The following is a 14082-nucleotide window of genomic DNA, read 5'->3' on the forward strand; positions in this document are numbered from 1 at the left end:
GCCCCAGTCCCATGGAGTCTAAAAGAGCCCTTCTTACAAATATACTACAGTTCTGTAGCTGCGTTGCCATCTGTATAAGAGGAAAGGCCACAAAATGACCTTGGCTTCATTGTATCTGAACACTAAATGCTATGATGCAAGCAGGAAAAGCTTGTATCTTTGTTTTTTGGAAATGTGCTCAAAAGGGGATGCTTATGGTATATTCCAGTGCTGAATCCGTAACACTGAATGACTGCCTTCAGCTGTCCTACCTGCCTTCCAAAAGAAACTACATGTTGTTACTCTACCCAAGAGAAATATTGATTCTGGACCTGGAAGTAAACCAGACAGTAGGTGTGATAGCAGTCGAAAGAACAGGCGTGCCTTTTCTACAGGTAAGAAATCCATGTTGCAAATTGGTGGTATGTGGGTTTTTTTTAAATTACCTTTAAGTTTTTAATTTGATCTATATTTTTCCAGACATTTTAGAGGAGATTACAGCCTAAATCAAGTCAGTACTGATTAAGCTGGTTTTAGGCTAAAAGGCAAGGTGCTCGGTCGGCTTTCACAACTTGGCCCTTTTGCTCAGCTTCCTTATGGAATTCAGATGTTTCTGTTAATAGAGAGGATGTATACAACAGTTGAGCTTCGACAAAGAAACAGGAAATCAAAGTTTTTAGGCCAAAACATGTGCTCATAAAGAACCTGACCTTGAAGGAGCATTATAGCCAGACGATAGCTATAACCCTGCTAGCGTTTTGTCAAAATAATTTTTGACAATTTGATGTGTACAAGTTGTCGAGGGTCTGGAAATGGGGAATTACAGTTAACTCAGCAAAAGTAAATAGTAAAAACACATATAGTGGTTGCTTACCTTTTTTTTACTCTGTTTTTGGGATGGTTATATCTTTGTGGTTAACTTGAAGTACAAATCAATAAAGAATGTGGAGAAAATTAGACCCTGACATGTCAAACACTATTTAATCCAGCACTCTAAAGCCCGTTGCAAATTCCATCTTATTTTGTGGCATTATAAAAATTGCCAGAGTGGAAACAATCCTGTGGTGAAAGGAACTTTGATTTTATGGTTGTTTAGACTTTTCCTTCAACAATGACATGTGATTTTCTGAGCATCTGCCTCTGCTTGGTTAGGCAGCTAAGCCAAGCCTGAGGGCTTATCTGAGCTTATTTGATCTTATAGAATCATTAATTTTTGTAGTCTAGAGAAATATAAAGATGAACATTACAGCTATTGTAAATGTGTGAAAATAAAGCCTGTGTGCTCATGAGTGTGGATGGATAAACACGAGAACAAATTTATGACAGGAAAAACTGTGGCATTTTAAAAGGTATTAGTCAAAAACATTTTCTATCCATCAGTAAAATATCCTTCATATGGCTTCCCTCAGAAGTTTAAAGCATTAGAAAAATATTGAAACCTTAAATTATTCTGCATATATATTACCACTCTTGAAACTTGTTAATAAATAATCTTAAATAATCCCTGTAAATATTAATGACAGAAATTCATATTTTGAATTTTGTTCATCTCCAATGACATCTCCAATTGTATTCAGTGTAAAGTAACTGTGGGTAAATCCCCAATGGAGCTGCACCATGGTGACCAGAGTAATTTCAGCTTTTACTATCCCAGCCCTCTGTTTTCTTGTGCCATGATCTGTATCCCAGCCAGCAGAAAAGCAGTAGGCGCTATCCTGGTTAGAAAACAAACTCATTCGAGGATACTGTCTCAGAAAGCAGGGACTGTGCTTGGTTTTCTGCGATGATGACTGACATGCAGTGTTCTTAAGCACAACATTCTCACTGTGCACATGTGCCTAGAACTGGTTAGATTTCACCAACTTGAAATTGATTAATCACATATTACTATTGCTGTTCAAAATAAGTTTTTTTTTAAATTGGGGATTAAAAAGCTTTCACAGTAGAATAGTATCAATTATTCACTGTCTTCCTATTGACTATATATACCAAAAATATCTGCCCCCTCATGCTATTATGAGAGGTGTAGAGTGTTGGTTGCCTTTCTCTCTGTCCAGTCACCAGCTTGAGAGTATGAAGTATATAGGCTCCATCCCAACGTCCACGCAGACTATTGCTCAAGCTGCCCTGTGTCATGCTCATACATAATTGGAAAAGCAAAGTAGCAGCTTTGTTCTCCGAAAGCCTAACTCGCTTCTGCGTGACCTTCTTTTGCTTTAAGATGAACCTCCTCACACTCAATCTTTAATCAAGAGCCAAAACAGTTGTATTCAGAGCCGTTTTGAGACAGTTGTAACATTCCTCTGTGGCAGTTCTGAGGATAAGTATACCTGATGGAGGCAGATAGCCGAGGTTGTTGTTAATTTTTCCAAGAAGACATTCCCGACTAGATCACATAACTACAGTAGAAGAAGAAGAGCTGGTTTTTATATGCTGACTTTCCACTTAAAGAAGAATCAAACCAGCTTTCAATCACCTTCCCCTCCCCACAACAGGCACCCTGTGAGGTGGGTGGGGCTGAGAGAGTGTGACTAGCCCAAGGTCTCCCAGCTGGCTTCACGTGAAGGAGTGGGGAAACAAATCCAGTTCACCAGATTAGAATCCGCCACTCGTGAACCACTCGGTTCTTCAGATCAGAGTCCACCTCTCCAAACCACTGCTCTTAACCACAGTGCCACGCTGGCTGTAGTCCTCATTGGACATATGCTGGCAGGCATTTTCATTTAATCCAAAATACCACCATGGTAGCACCAACACTTTACAAAAATAAAGACATGGCTTATTCCCCCTCTTTAGAACCTTGGATAAATGTTCACTGAGATTACTTGTTTCAATATTTAGGTAATCCCATGTTTTCAGCGTGATGGATTGTTCTGCCTACATGAAAATGGTTGTATAACTTTGCGAGTTCGCAGATCAGCCAGTAATATAAGCACTACACCAAGTGAAGATCCAGGTGAGGAGTGCCAGCGTCTAGAAAAACAAACCTTTAATGCTATTTTCAAAATGGAAGTTAAAAATCCCTGTGTTTATGGTTGTTGAAATTTGACTTGTCAGTTTACCATATTGTTTGGGTTAAAGAGTTATGCCCTGCCTTTTGATCAATTGATCTCCAGAGTGGCTTTCAGTATATTAAAATAACAGAAGAAAGATGACTTCACGAGGAACGTGACTCCTGGCTCCGCTCTGAGCAGCACTTGACTGCTCTCCTTATGGGGACTGCAGTTAAAGTCAACATTATAGCATTACTCAATTTTAGAACCTTGACAGTTTGAGCTTATTTGACTGCAGTAAAGATAATCTCGTCACAATAAAATATCTTTAAACTAACTGGCTGGATATGGTAAATCTGATCTGCTAGCGGAGAAGCTTTCCTGTGGTGCAAAGAGCGTTCTGCTGGCAGAGCATGCCTCTTCTGCTGGCTCAAGTCTCCTCGCACCAAAGGAATACTTTGCCACTAGCAAAAAATATTCACAGGCTGTGGTTCCTTGTCAAAGAGATTAGCATGAATTGTTTACAGAAGTCTTGAAAAAGGCTTAATGGGCACAGGTTATAAATGTAATTCACTGATAAATGTGTGTGTGTATTTTTTCGTGAGTCTGTTCAGTTGTCATTTAGTTGCTGTACTGACTTTTATTATGTCTGTTCTTCAGTGCGTGGTGCAGTGTGGCCTAGGTTCCTCTATGTTAAAAAAGCCTACCCTTGCTAGCTCAGCATTATCTACAAATCGTAGCAGTTCATACCTTCTTGTAGTTGTTACAGTGAAAAACAGCAGAACTGGAAAAAGAACTTGGCAGTTTGTGGGTACTTGACGTCGGGTATTTTGATATTCACAGACCCTGATCCCATCCAAGAGCTCATCTATGACTTACGAAGTCAGTGTGATGCTATCAGGGTTACCAAGACTGTTCGCCCATTCAGTATGGTGTGTTGTCCAAGTAATGAAAATTCTGCAGCTCTTGTAGTCAGTGATGGCAGAGTAATGGTATGGGAGTTGAAGTCCGCCATTTCAGGCCGAAGTCTACGTGCTAGGTAACCTTATTAAGTTTACAGTATATTACTTTATGTATTGCTTGTACACAAAGGGAATCTATTTAGTATACCCATGAAAGTAATTGCATTACTGTACCAGGTAGCATTGATAACCAGTCATGGACCATTTGGCATGAACTATGCTACAGCTGTGGTGGCTGAACCTCAGCAAAAGTATTATAACTTAACTATGCTGTATATTAATGTGTATATATCGGGCTGCAACTTGGTTTTTTGTTGCTGCATGAGCCACAATTTGTGTACGACATCTCATTTTTCATAAATGGTGACTTGTATTGATAAGTCCTTTGTATCATCTTCAGGTTTAAGGCTCTCTTAACCCTCAGACAACACTATAATTGCATTTGGGTTATAATTTCCAACCCACCTCAGTGGATAAATGCATTGATTTCTAGGGTTGTTGTTTTTTTTTCTTAATTTGAAGTGCTTTTTGGTTTACAGAAAGAAAACTGTGTGTGGTAACTGGCTGTACTATGGAGACGTTGTTTTGCTAATGTATAGTGTCCTGAAAGGAAAAAAAGTTCTAGATCTACTTTTCCCCAAAAAGGACAACCGTGATAAGGAAATACTTCACAAGTGTTTCTTGTTTACCAAACTTCAGTTGCTAGGTTCTTCTGTGCCCTGGCTCAAGAAGATAGTAGGCTATAGCGATACTAAACCCTGCTGAAAATGCAGTAGAGAATTGATCCATCTTGCCGAGTTATTAAAAAGCTGATATGAGAAAAACCACTCGTTGCATAAATAGGCTGCATCTTATTTTCCTCCTTCAAGTACAACTGTCAACTGAAATAATATTTTGACACTAGCTAAATACCCATTGTTAAGTGCTGTGATGTGCACAGATGGAAAGAACCCTTGTGCATTACTCAGTACTTCTTTGTGCTCTGAACATGAAACAAAGTGAGCCCCCAAGGAATTTCTGTCGGTAGCGAGCGGACCCTCCAGTGTTAGGAGCTGATAGGTTTACCTTTTCTGCAACAGTGACCTCCAGCACAGTATTTTGCAATTCATGCCTAGCAGGAGAAAATATTCATAAATCTGCCCTTGGTCTCAATCAAGTCCTATGTTCTATTGCTTGGTCATGTTATAATGTGACAGAATGTTGTATGCTCAGATTCGATGGTTCTCTTTTTCAGCAATTCAAGTGCATCACCTTTGTATTCACCTGTCTCATTCTGTGGAATTCCTGTAGGACCATCGCAGAAAAAACTTCCAGATTTGTCACTAGATAATATGATAGGTAAGAGTATGTAGGCTAGATATTTACTTGCCACTGAACTGGAAAAAGCATGACTGAATAGCTGATAGATTGTTGGTTTAAAATTGGATGTTGGAAAAAGTTACATTTCCTGTGTACGTTCTGTTTTGCCTGGAGCTGTCCCAAAGTCTCAACCTTGTATTTGCTACCATGCCTAGGAGTCTTGAGGGGGATGCGTGTAGATTCTATTGTCACATTGTCATGGAAAGACCATTTCTTGGTAAGGTTTGAAATCAGGGAATTTCTCACCTCTACAGAATTGAAACAACTGTTTAGATCACTGGTTCCCAACCAGGAGTCCGTGGACCCCCAGGGGTCCGCGAGAACTAAATTATGGTTTGCGAAACAAAGTTATAAACCCATAATAAATTAATATTTTCAATTAAAAGTTCTCTATTATAAAAATATATATTCAAATATTATTCTAAGTTTAATGTTTAACTAACAGTTATGATTAAAGTTTATTTTCAAATTCTCTGAATTTTTATTTTGAACCTTGGGGTCCCTGCACCGAACAAAAAAGTCCTAGTGGTCCCTGGTCAAAAAAAGGTTGGGAACCACTGGTTTAGATTGATCTGCCCTTGGCAAATGACACTTCGAGCCACAGATGCCACTTGATCATCCAAAAATAAGATTGGGTCTAAAGGAAGCATTACATTATGAACCAGTTCCTTATACACTGAGGGTTACCGCACTTGTATTCCCACCAATGTATTAAGAGTTTGAAAACGTTATAAAAAATACTGTTCGCACTTTGTTTGGCCCCTTTAGCTGTGAAGACATCTTCCAACCATTTTTTAGCCGTGGTATCCAAAAACCCTTTTAAAGCGATGTTTTTTATAACATTTTCAAACTCTTAATACATTGCTGGGAATACAAAGTGCGGTCACCCCCACTGTCGAGAGCTGGTAGGAAACCACAGCCCTATTCTGCACCCCAGCAACAGTATTTCTCGCATTCACCGTCCGTTTCATCAACCCCATTACCAGCTGGAGGCACCTGTTCAACGTATCCACCACTGTGCCTGACTCTGTGAAAATGGGAAATACGACTGGGTGTTACTTATTGTGTCAAACATTTCAGGGATTTGAGCTCATTTAAATTCGTGAAGTGTTAAACTCAGGAAATGAGAACAAATGTTTTTGCTAGTCCTTTGAGATGCCATGAGATTCTTGATTGTGTTTGTTTCTTCCAACTAATCTGGTTTCCCCACTGGAATTAGTTACTAAGCAATCATATTACATTATTTCATATGGGATTCAATATCTAATTTCTCTCAATATTGTCTTTCCAAATAAAAAGCTGAGTTATTGCCATGAGATGGAAACTGAAATATTGTGTAAGCTCAGTATTAAATCAACAGGTAATAAAATTGTCTGTTGTGCTTTGTTTGTTTTCCTGAGTAAAAAAAACTATTTAAGCCTTCAGCTCATGCAAACAAATGACACAATCTACCAGTAGCATCTCCTGCACCCTTCCACTGAAGGGTGTGATTCCTCTGACATGTGCAGAATTGATGCTTGTTTAATGATGATAACTCTAGATGAGAAATGTGATGATGTTCCTAGTTTTTATAGTTCATAGTGTTTTGCATTTGGTTGTTATATATTGCCAAATAAAAACGGAGTTTTTTATGTGTCTCTTCTATTTGATAATAAAACAGGTCAAGGCACAGTTTCAAGTGAAGAACAACTGAAAGGTTACTGTCTGCAAGAAGTGCATCTGAAATTCCTGTTAACAGGGCTTCTTTCAGGACTTCCTTTACCTCCGTTTGCTATCCGCATGTGCCCACCACTCACCACAAAAAACATAAAGCAATACCAGCCTCTCCTTGCTGTCGGTAAGCATAACATGTAGTGGATTACCACCCTGCTAAGTACCTACTTAACTCTGGCTCCAAGTGCTAGCCACTGCTGCAAGATCAGACATTGTTTAAATGAGATGTATTCTTCAGCCATGTTCACTGTGTTCTTGCATCAGTCCAAAGTAATTAATGGCTTTAATGACCAATGATTGGCCTAATACATGCTAAGTATGACTTTCCATTTCCTTACTTTTTTTTTTGCTGTAACTTTGATAACAACACATACTGTCAGAGATTGCCAACTTAGGTTTTTTAAGAATCCAACAGGCTTCTTAAGGTTAAACTACTGTAAAGTTTTTAATCTGGATTTCTCATGGCTCAAATTGGATCCTTAGACTACTACCCTTTCTGATCTTATGGGCTATTTTAAAGAAGCACCCACATATGCAGCAATGTTACTAGTCTAATGAAGCATGCTGTTGAGTCAAAACCCTTCCTCTTTAGCTCCCTAATTTGCATTCCTCACATTGAAATTGTGAATGTTGATAATGAATGAATTGTTTTGGGGCTGGACATTGTAATCTCTAGTACTTTTCAAATCCTTGATTAAGTCTTTAAAATTTAAACATTTCAATTACTGCAAAGTTCTGCTGTACAAGCACCAGCCTAACTCTTATAAAATCACTGAGGTTTACCATCAAGTTTTTCCAATAGTGTGGGCTACCAGCTGTAAAATGTGGCTAGTGTCTGGTTCAGCACTGAACTATGTTTAATGCAGGAAAATCTGTCCATCAGATTCAATTAAGTTTGTTTCCCAAGTATGCATTTAAAATGTCATGAGATTCTGTGGATCTTATGAAAGTACTAAAAACTTTTTTGCAGGAACAAGCAATGGCTCTGTCTTGGTGTACAACCTTACCAGTGGGCTCCTACATAAAGAGTTAAGCATTCATTCCTGTGAAGTCAAGTGAGTCTCTTTTAATTGCTGGTGGTTCTTTGGGGAGAAGAAGTTTAAAGTGATTGATGTTCATAAGCAATGCAAGCATTCGGCATCATTGTAAATAGGAAGACTGTTCAGCAGGGTAATCTTCTCTAGCAAACAGAACTGCAGTTCTGTAAAAACAGTGATTCATTGTGAAAATTAGTTTAAACATTGTTTTGCATTATAAATATTTGAAGTAGTAACTAATGGGCCTGTTGATCAAGGTTGAGCAGTACAACCAATTCTTTCTCCAGAACACTGCAGTAGAAAAAGCTCTGCTTAAAGCAGATTACATTCATTTCAATGGGCTTAGACTGGAGTAGCTCCACTTAGGTATGCACTGCTACAGCCCACTCCTGAGTGGAAGGGCTGCGCCAGTGACAAAGGAGGTCCCCCCCCCCACTGAGGCCGAAACCTTCCCCTTCCCTGGAAAACCCATGCAACCACTCCATAGGATTGCACAGGGATACACCACCTCAAAGATGGCTACCTCAAAACGGATCACCACCTCAAAAGGGATATGCCACCTCAAAAGGTGGCGTATCTCCAGGACAGGAGGAGTTCCCAGGCCGAAAGGGCTTAGGAATCTCCTAAAGGAGGCTCCTATTTAAAGGTGACTCCTACCCTGGGCGACGTAAGTTGCACAGGCGCTGATGCAGGGAGCCCAAACACAGACGCAGCCCCTTCCTGGCCTCCTAAGGACTTTTGTCCTTTAGGATCAGGAATGGGCTGCCAGTTATGGTTTTATGACCAAAGAGCACGCAACAAGCCTTTTTTGTGATTCTTCTGCCTAATACTTTTCTTTTAAATGGAAAGCAGCATTGGGATGCTAAAATCAAGCGCCTGGGCTGCTGCGTTCTTTCTTTTCTGCCATTTTGCTTACCCACAAAAAAGTGACAGGGAACCCATCAGTGCTATCCTAAGCAGAGTCCAACATTTCGAATCCCACTGTCTTTACTGAATTCAGCGGAGTGTAACTCTGCTCAGGATGGCATTGCACATCTCCTTTTGCCTCCACAAGTGGGGAAACAGCTTGACAGGGATGCGTAGACCAAGCCAGCCCCTTGGCGTCCTTTCAGCTAGCAAGTGGATAACGGGAACAGGTATATCTTGCAATTTTTTCAAAACACGGTTGTCAGATTTTAATGACATTATGTCCAAGGCTGCAGTTGACAGCTTTCCTTTCAACAGAACGACTAGATGCCACACTTTGTTATTCTTTCAGTCTCGAAACACGGGAAGAGTTCACATCACCAAGAATCCTTTCCCTCCTACCCAGGCATCATGAAAGTCTGAAAGTGGCACATGTGATAGAAGAGAATAAACTGTTATCTGTGCTGTGTGGCAGACCAAATTGGAGGCTGACATCTAATTATGCTAAATACTCCAAAATACTCCTTGTCAAAGATTGGCATACAAATTTATAGTGTTTTTAGCTTACTTCTTGTAATGGCCTTTGGCCCCATACAATACTTGAACCTTACCAAAATACCGTATTTTCCAGCGTATAAGATGACTTTTTAACCCCGGAAAATCTTCTCAAAAGTCGGGGGCCGTCTTATACGCCGGGTGTCGTCTTTCCTCCCCTGCCTCCGCTTCAGCTTCTGCCTTTTTGGGCTTCCCTCCCCTCTAAACCCTCCTATAGCCCCGCCCTCCGCGGGCCGCCGGCTCAGTCCTCCCCTCGCCTTTAGCTGCGTCCTTCTCGAGGGCCTTTACTCTCGCCCCCGTCCCCCTCTTCTTCCTCACTCCCTTCTCCCCTCGCCAACTCCCCCCGAGAGCCACGTCCCGCTGCTTCGGGCTCCCGCCAGAGCCTGGGGCTGGCGTCTCTGGCTGCGGGGCTCCCGCTGCCCAGGGAGGCTCCCTCCCTGCCTCGCCTCCAGGGTTTGGGCCGGCTGGGCCGGCACGCACTCCTCCATGCTGGGAGGTTGGCCCCCGGCCTCCTCCCGTTCCTCCCGCCGGCCCCAAATCTCCAGGAGTTTCCCAACCTGGATCAGGCCGCCCTACCCCCTCATCCCCAGCCGGTGGCCAAGAGGGAACCTGGCAACCCTACACCCCCGTCCTCCTCCGGGGTGGGGGGCTCCCCTACCTGGCTGCGCTGCCCCCCCCCACACGTTTGGGAGTCTGGAGGACTCCCGAGGACACCACCGGTCCCGCGCCCACAGTCCTGCCTCTGCGGCACTGCTTGGCTTCCGGGGAGGGGGGCTCCTGTCCTTGCCCGGCAAGCACCCTCCTCTCCCCTCTCACCTGCCGCAAGAAGCCCCCGTCCGGCTCAGCGGCTGCCCTTCAGGGCACCCCCCACCCCCCTGCATTGCAGGGCACGCCGGCGCCCCCTCTCCCCAGCCGGGATCCAGCCCTCCCCGTCCGGGCTCAGCCCCTCCGGCCACCTTCCCCGCGCGCCAGGCCGGCTACCTGGCGTCTGCTGCTCTCCCGGCACGCTGCCAGCTCGTCCGGCCGCCCCGCCCCTCTTTCTTTCGCCCCGGTAAGTGGGGTTGTTTCCCCGGGGGTTGAGCAGCCCCAGGAGGACCGGGGGTGGCCGCGGGGTTGGGGCGCAGTCCCGAGGGCCGGCCTCAGGCCGCGGACTCGGGACAATCCCAAACTCTATATTTTAACTTTAAAAATGGGGGGTCGTCTTATACGCCCAGTCGTCTTGTACACCGGAAAATACGGTACTAGCAACCACTAATGAGGGTTAGGTAGTCTCGAAAGTCCTGCCGTTGGCTAGATCATATAGAGGAGTTGTATTGAATTAGGGAAAGCATACTGACTTTGTACAATTTCTTTTTCTGTTTTAACTACTACTAGTAGGACTGTAATTATAGTTTGTTGTTCAGCCTTTGTTGTGTTCATATGAACATCAAAACGCATTAAAGTTAAATACTAGTGGTAATATTTTACAAATGTAAATTTAAGAACCTTTTAAAATTCTTTAGCTCATTTAAGTTCAACCAGCACATTTAGTTCTATATGCAAAGCTTTAAACGTGGCTACACTTTCATCTTTTTCCCCTGCTTAATAATTGATACTGTGGCTTCAGCTTGTTCTAGTCTTAAATTCTGTGGCATCCAAGTATTAAGAACATTTGAAGGTTTTCAGTTTTAAATTAAGTTAAATTGGAATCTCCGTGTAACTCTGATCTGTTGGGAGTACCTCAATAGAATATGAACTCACAAAAATATTTTTAAGGAAAGGAAGAAGAATGAGAAAACGAAGGTCTGTATTTCTTAGCTACAAATAATGTAAAAAATGTTTCTAATTTTCTTAATTTCTCTATGCATGAAGTAAATGAAATACATTATATTGGGAGAAACATCCATATGAGTCTTCATACAGTTTTGGAAATTATGGATACTTGGTCAGTTTTTACCTCTTCCATCGTACATGTAGTCAGTTCACCTAAGAGAGCAAGCCTCTGCCTCAACACAGTCTCTCTTGGATACAGAATCAAATGGAGAGAGAAACATGTGGTACATGGGTATAATCAGCAACTATTTTCATTAGCTTACATGGCTTTAAAAGAGTAGATGTATTTCTGGGCAGTAGGTCTGTCAGCCTTAAGTGGCCATGATAGTTTAATGGATTGTTCATGTTCAGAGGAAGTAGACTTATGTATACCAGGTGCTGGATGCAAACAAAGGAAAGCGCTTTAGCTTCAGAGAAATGCTGAAGCAGGTCGAGGAGGCATCTGTTTGGCCACTGTTGGAAATAAGATTGTGGACTAGGTAGACCTTAGTCTGTTGGTCAGTGGAGAAGCTGCTTGGGGGGCTGTGGAGCCAACCTGTCCTGGAGTGGGTTGCACTTCCCCCTGAAGGAGCTTGGATGTGCTACTAGATCTTGGCCGAAGGTTGGAGGTTCAGGACTTGTCTGTGGCACATAACAACTTTTATCAGCTCCAGCTGGTTCACCAGCTACGACCATTCCTTGAAAAGCATGATCTGGCCACACTGATCCATGCTCTGATCACATCTATTAAATTACTGTAATGTGTTCTACATGGGACTTGCCTTTGAAAATTGTTCAGAAGTATCAGTTGGTCCAAAATACCGTGGCCAGGCTACTGCCAGGGCATGGTTAGAGGGATCCTATCACCCATGTGCTGAAAGATCTGCACTGGTCTATTTCCTGGTGCAATTCAAAGTGCTCTTTCTTACCTTTGAGGCCCTAAACAACTTGGGGAGGGGCTGTAGCTCAGTGGAAGAGCCTCTGCTTGGCATGCAGAAGGTCCCAGGTTCAATCCCCGGGACCTCCAGTTAGAAGGACCAGAAAGAGGCGATGTGAAAGACCTCTGCCTGAGATCCTGTAGAGCTGCTGCCAGTCTGAGTAGACAATACTGACCTTGATGGACCAAGGGTCTGGTTCAACATGAGGCAGCTTCATGTGGGGCCAGGGTACCTCAAGGACTGTCTCCTCCCGTAGTATCCTACCCACCAGTTAAGATCTGCTTCTCAAGCCCTGCTCTCTGTGCCTCCACCTTCAGAGGTGAAGTAGGTGGCAACTAGAGACAGGGTATTTTCTGTGGTGGCATCTTGCCTGTGAAACACCCTTCCCCTTGAGGCTCTCCTAGTGCCTGCTTTGCTTTCTTTTAGGTGCCAAGTTAAAACACACCTTTGTACCCAGGCTTTTAATTAGGGGTTTTATCTTATTGGCTTTTTAATTGTCCGGTTCTGTTTTATGGGTAGTTTGTAGGCTAATTATGTCTAATAGTTTTTTTAATGGCTTGTTTTTTATACTGTGGTTTTTAATTGTAAACTGCCTCAAGCAGGACTCTGAAAAGGCAGCATAGAACTATTCTAAATAAATAAACAAATGGTCTAGTACAGATAAGTTCTTATTTGAGGGAAATTTTGTGTCCACCGCAGCATTTCCACACTTAAACACACTGATTATTATTCTTCTCATGCAAGAGAATGGGAAAGCCTGTGGGCACAACCTCAAAACCATTGACTCTCTTACTCTCCAGGGTAAGATTACTTGTCTCCAGAAACAATATGCTTCCATGCTCTTAATGCCTCATTTCCAAATACCACAGGTAGGATTTGCATTCTGAAAGTCCAGTTGGGGCATTCTTTGCATTAAAGCTGGAATTCAGAAGTTCAGAGTTCCGAGACTTCAGATCTCTTTATTCCATAGCTTCATTAAAGGGGGCTATTGTGCGTAAAAATCCATGAGCCTTCCATTTTTAAAGAATAGATTCAGTCTATAAAACTAGTGTAGTGTAACTCTTAATTGTACCCAGTGTATGGTAGCTAGTTTTTATGGCAACGCTTATGAGGAACTGAAATCTTCCATCAGGAGTGCATGCTGTTGAATTCCCGTAAAGCACTCTGATTTAGTGCACTGAAGTAATGCATCCAACCTCTTACTCAATAGCAAAAGGAACGCTTCAGCAGTGCAAGCATTTTTAATAGAAGCATGCCCGTCTATTTAGTTAAGTGACTTACATTCCTAGTGTGTATGTTCAATAAAATACAGGAGGATGGCCTAGAAGTCTTCTTCCTAGGACTTGCTGATGTATTACGTGGCCAACTCGCAAATGGGTGGTAGGCGTCTGAAACGGTTTCCCTGTGTGTTTGGGCATATAAAAACCAATTCTTCTTCTTCTTGTTCTTCTATTACATTGTATGTTCAGTTATAGTGGAAAATAAGTGTCTGTACACCAAACATACTTTGGGATACAAAGCGACTGCCACTTTCACTAGCCTTTTCTCTCTAATGCTGCTATCATGTACTTAGAAAAATATGTAGGCAGAAAATGGTAGCTATTTCACAAAGTACAGATATACTTTCATCAATATGTACTGAATCTCTTTCGGTCCAGTTATGTTGATATTTAAGGGTAATGGATTTACAAAAAAACTAGGAATAGGTTTATGCATTCAATGTTTTTAAAATCACCAAAAGCTATATAGGTCTGTACTTGTATATTCTAGGATTGTTACATTAAAAAATTATGTAAAACTAGCAGTGTTTCTATAAATGACAGTGACGTCATTTTATCCACATATAGGA

General features: G+C 42.1%; 1 protein-coding gene across 1 annotated transcript in view; it reads left to right on the forward strand.

Annotated features, from left to right (window-relative positions):
• Positions 1-14082, forward strand: part of WDR11 (WD repeat domain 11) — a 55530-nt gene that overhangs the window by 14612 nt on the left and 26836 nt on the right. Inside the window, exons 6-11 of the mRNA XM_056850110.1 lie at positions 209-374; positions 2821-2935; positions 3816-4011; positions 5169-5272; positions 6954-7130; positions 7977-8061. Of these exons, the coding sequence (XP_056706088.1) occupies positions 209-374; positions 2821-2935; positions 3816-4011; positions 5169-5272; positions 6954-7130; positions 7977-8061 (843 nt within the window). The remainder of the gene's footprint in view (positions 1-208; positions 375-2820; positions 2936-3815; positions 4012-5168; positions 5273-6953; positions 7131-7976; positions 8062-14082) is intronic.

The sequence above is a fragment of the Euleptes europaea genome, chromosome 5, assembly GCF_029931775.1.
Source record: "Euleptes europaea isolate rEulEur1 chromosome 5, rEulEur1.hap1, whole genome shotgun sequence".
NCBI classification, from domain to species: Eukaryota; Metazoa; Chordata; class Lepidosauria; order Squamata; family Sphaerodactylidae; genus Euleptes; species Euleptes europaea.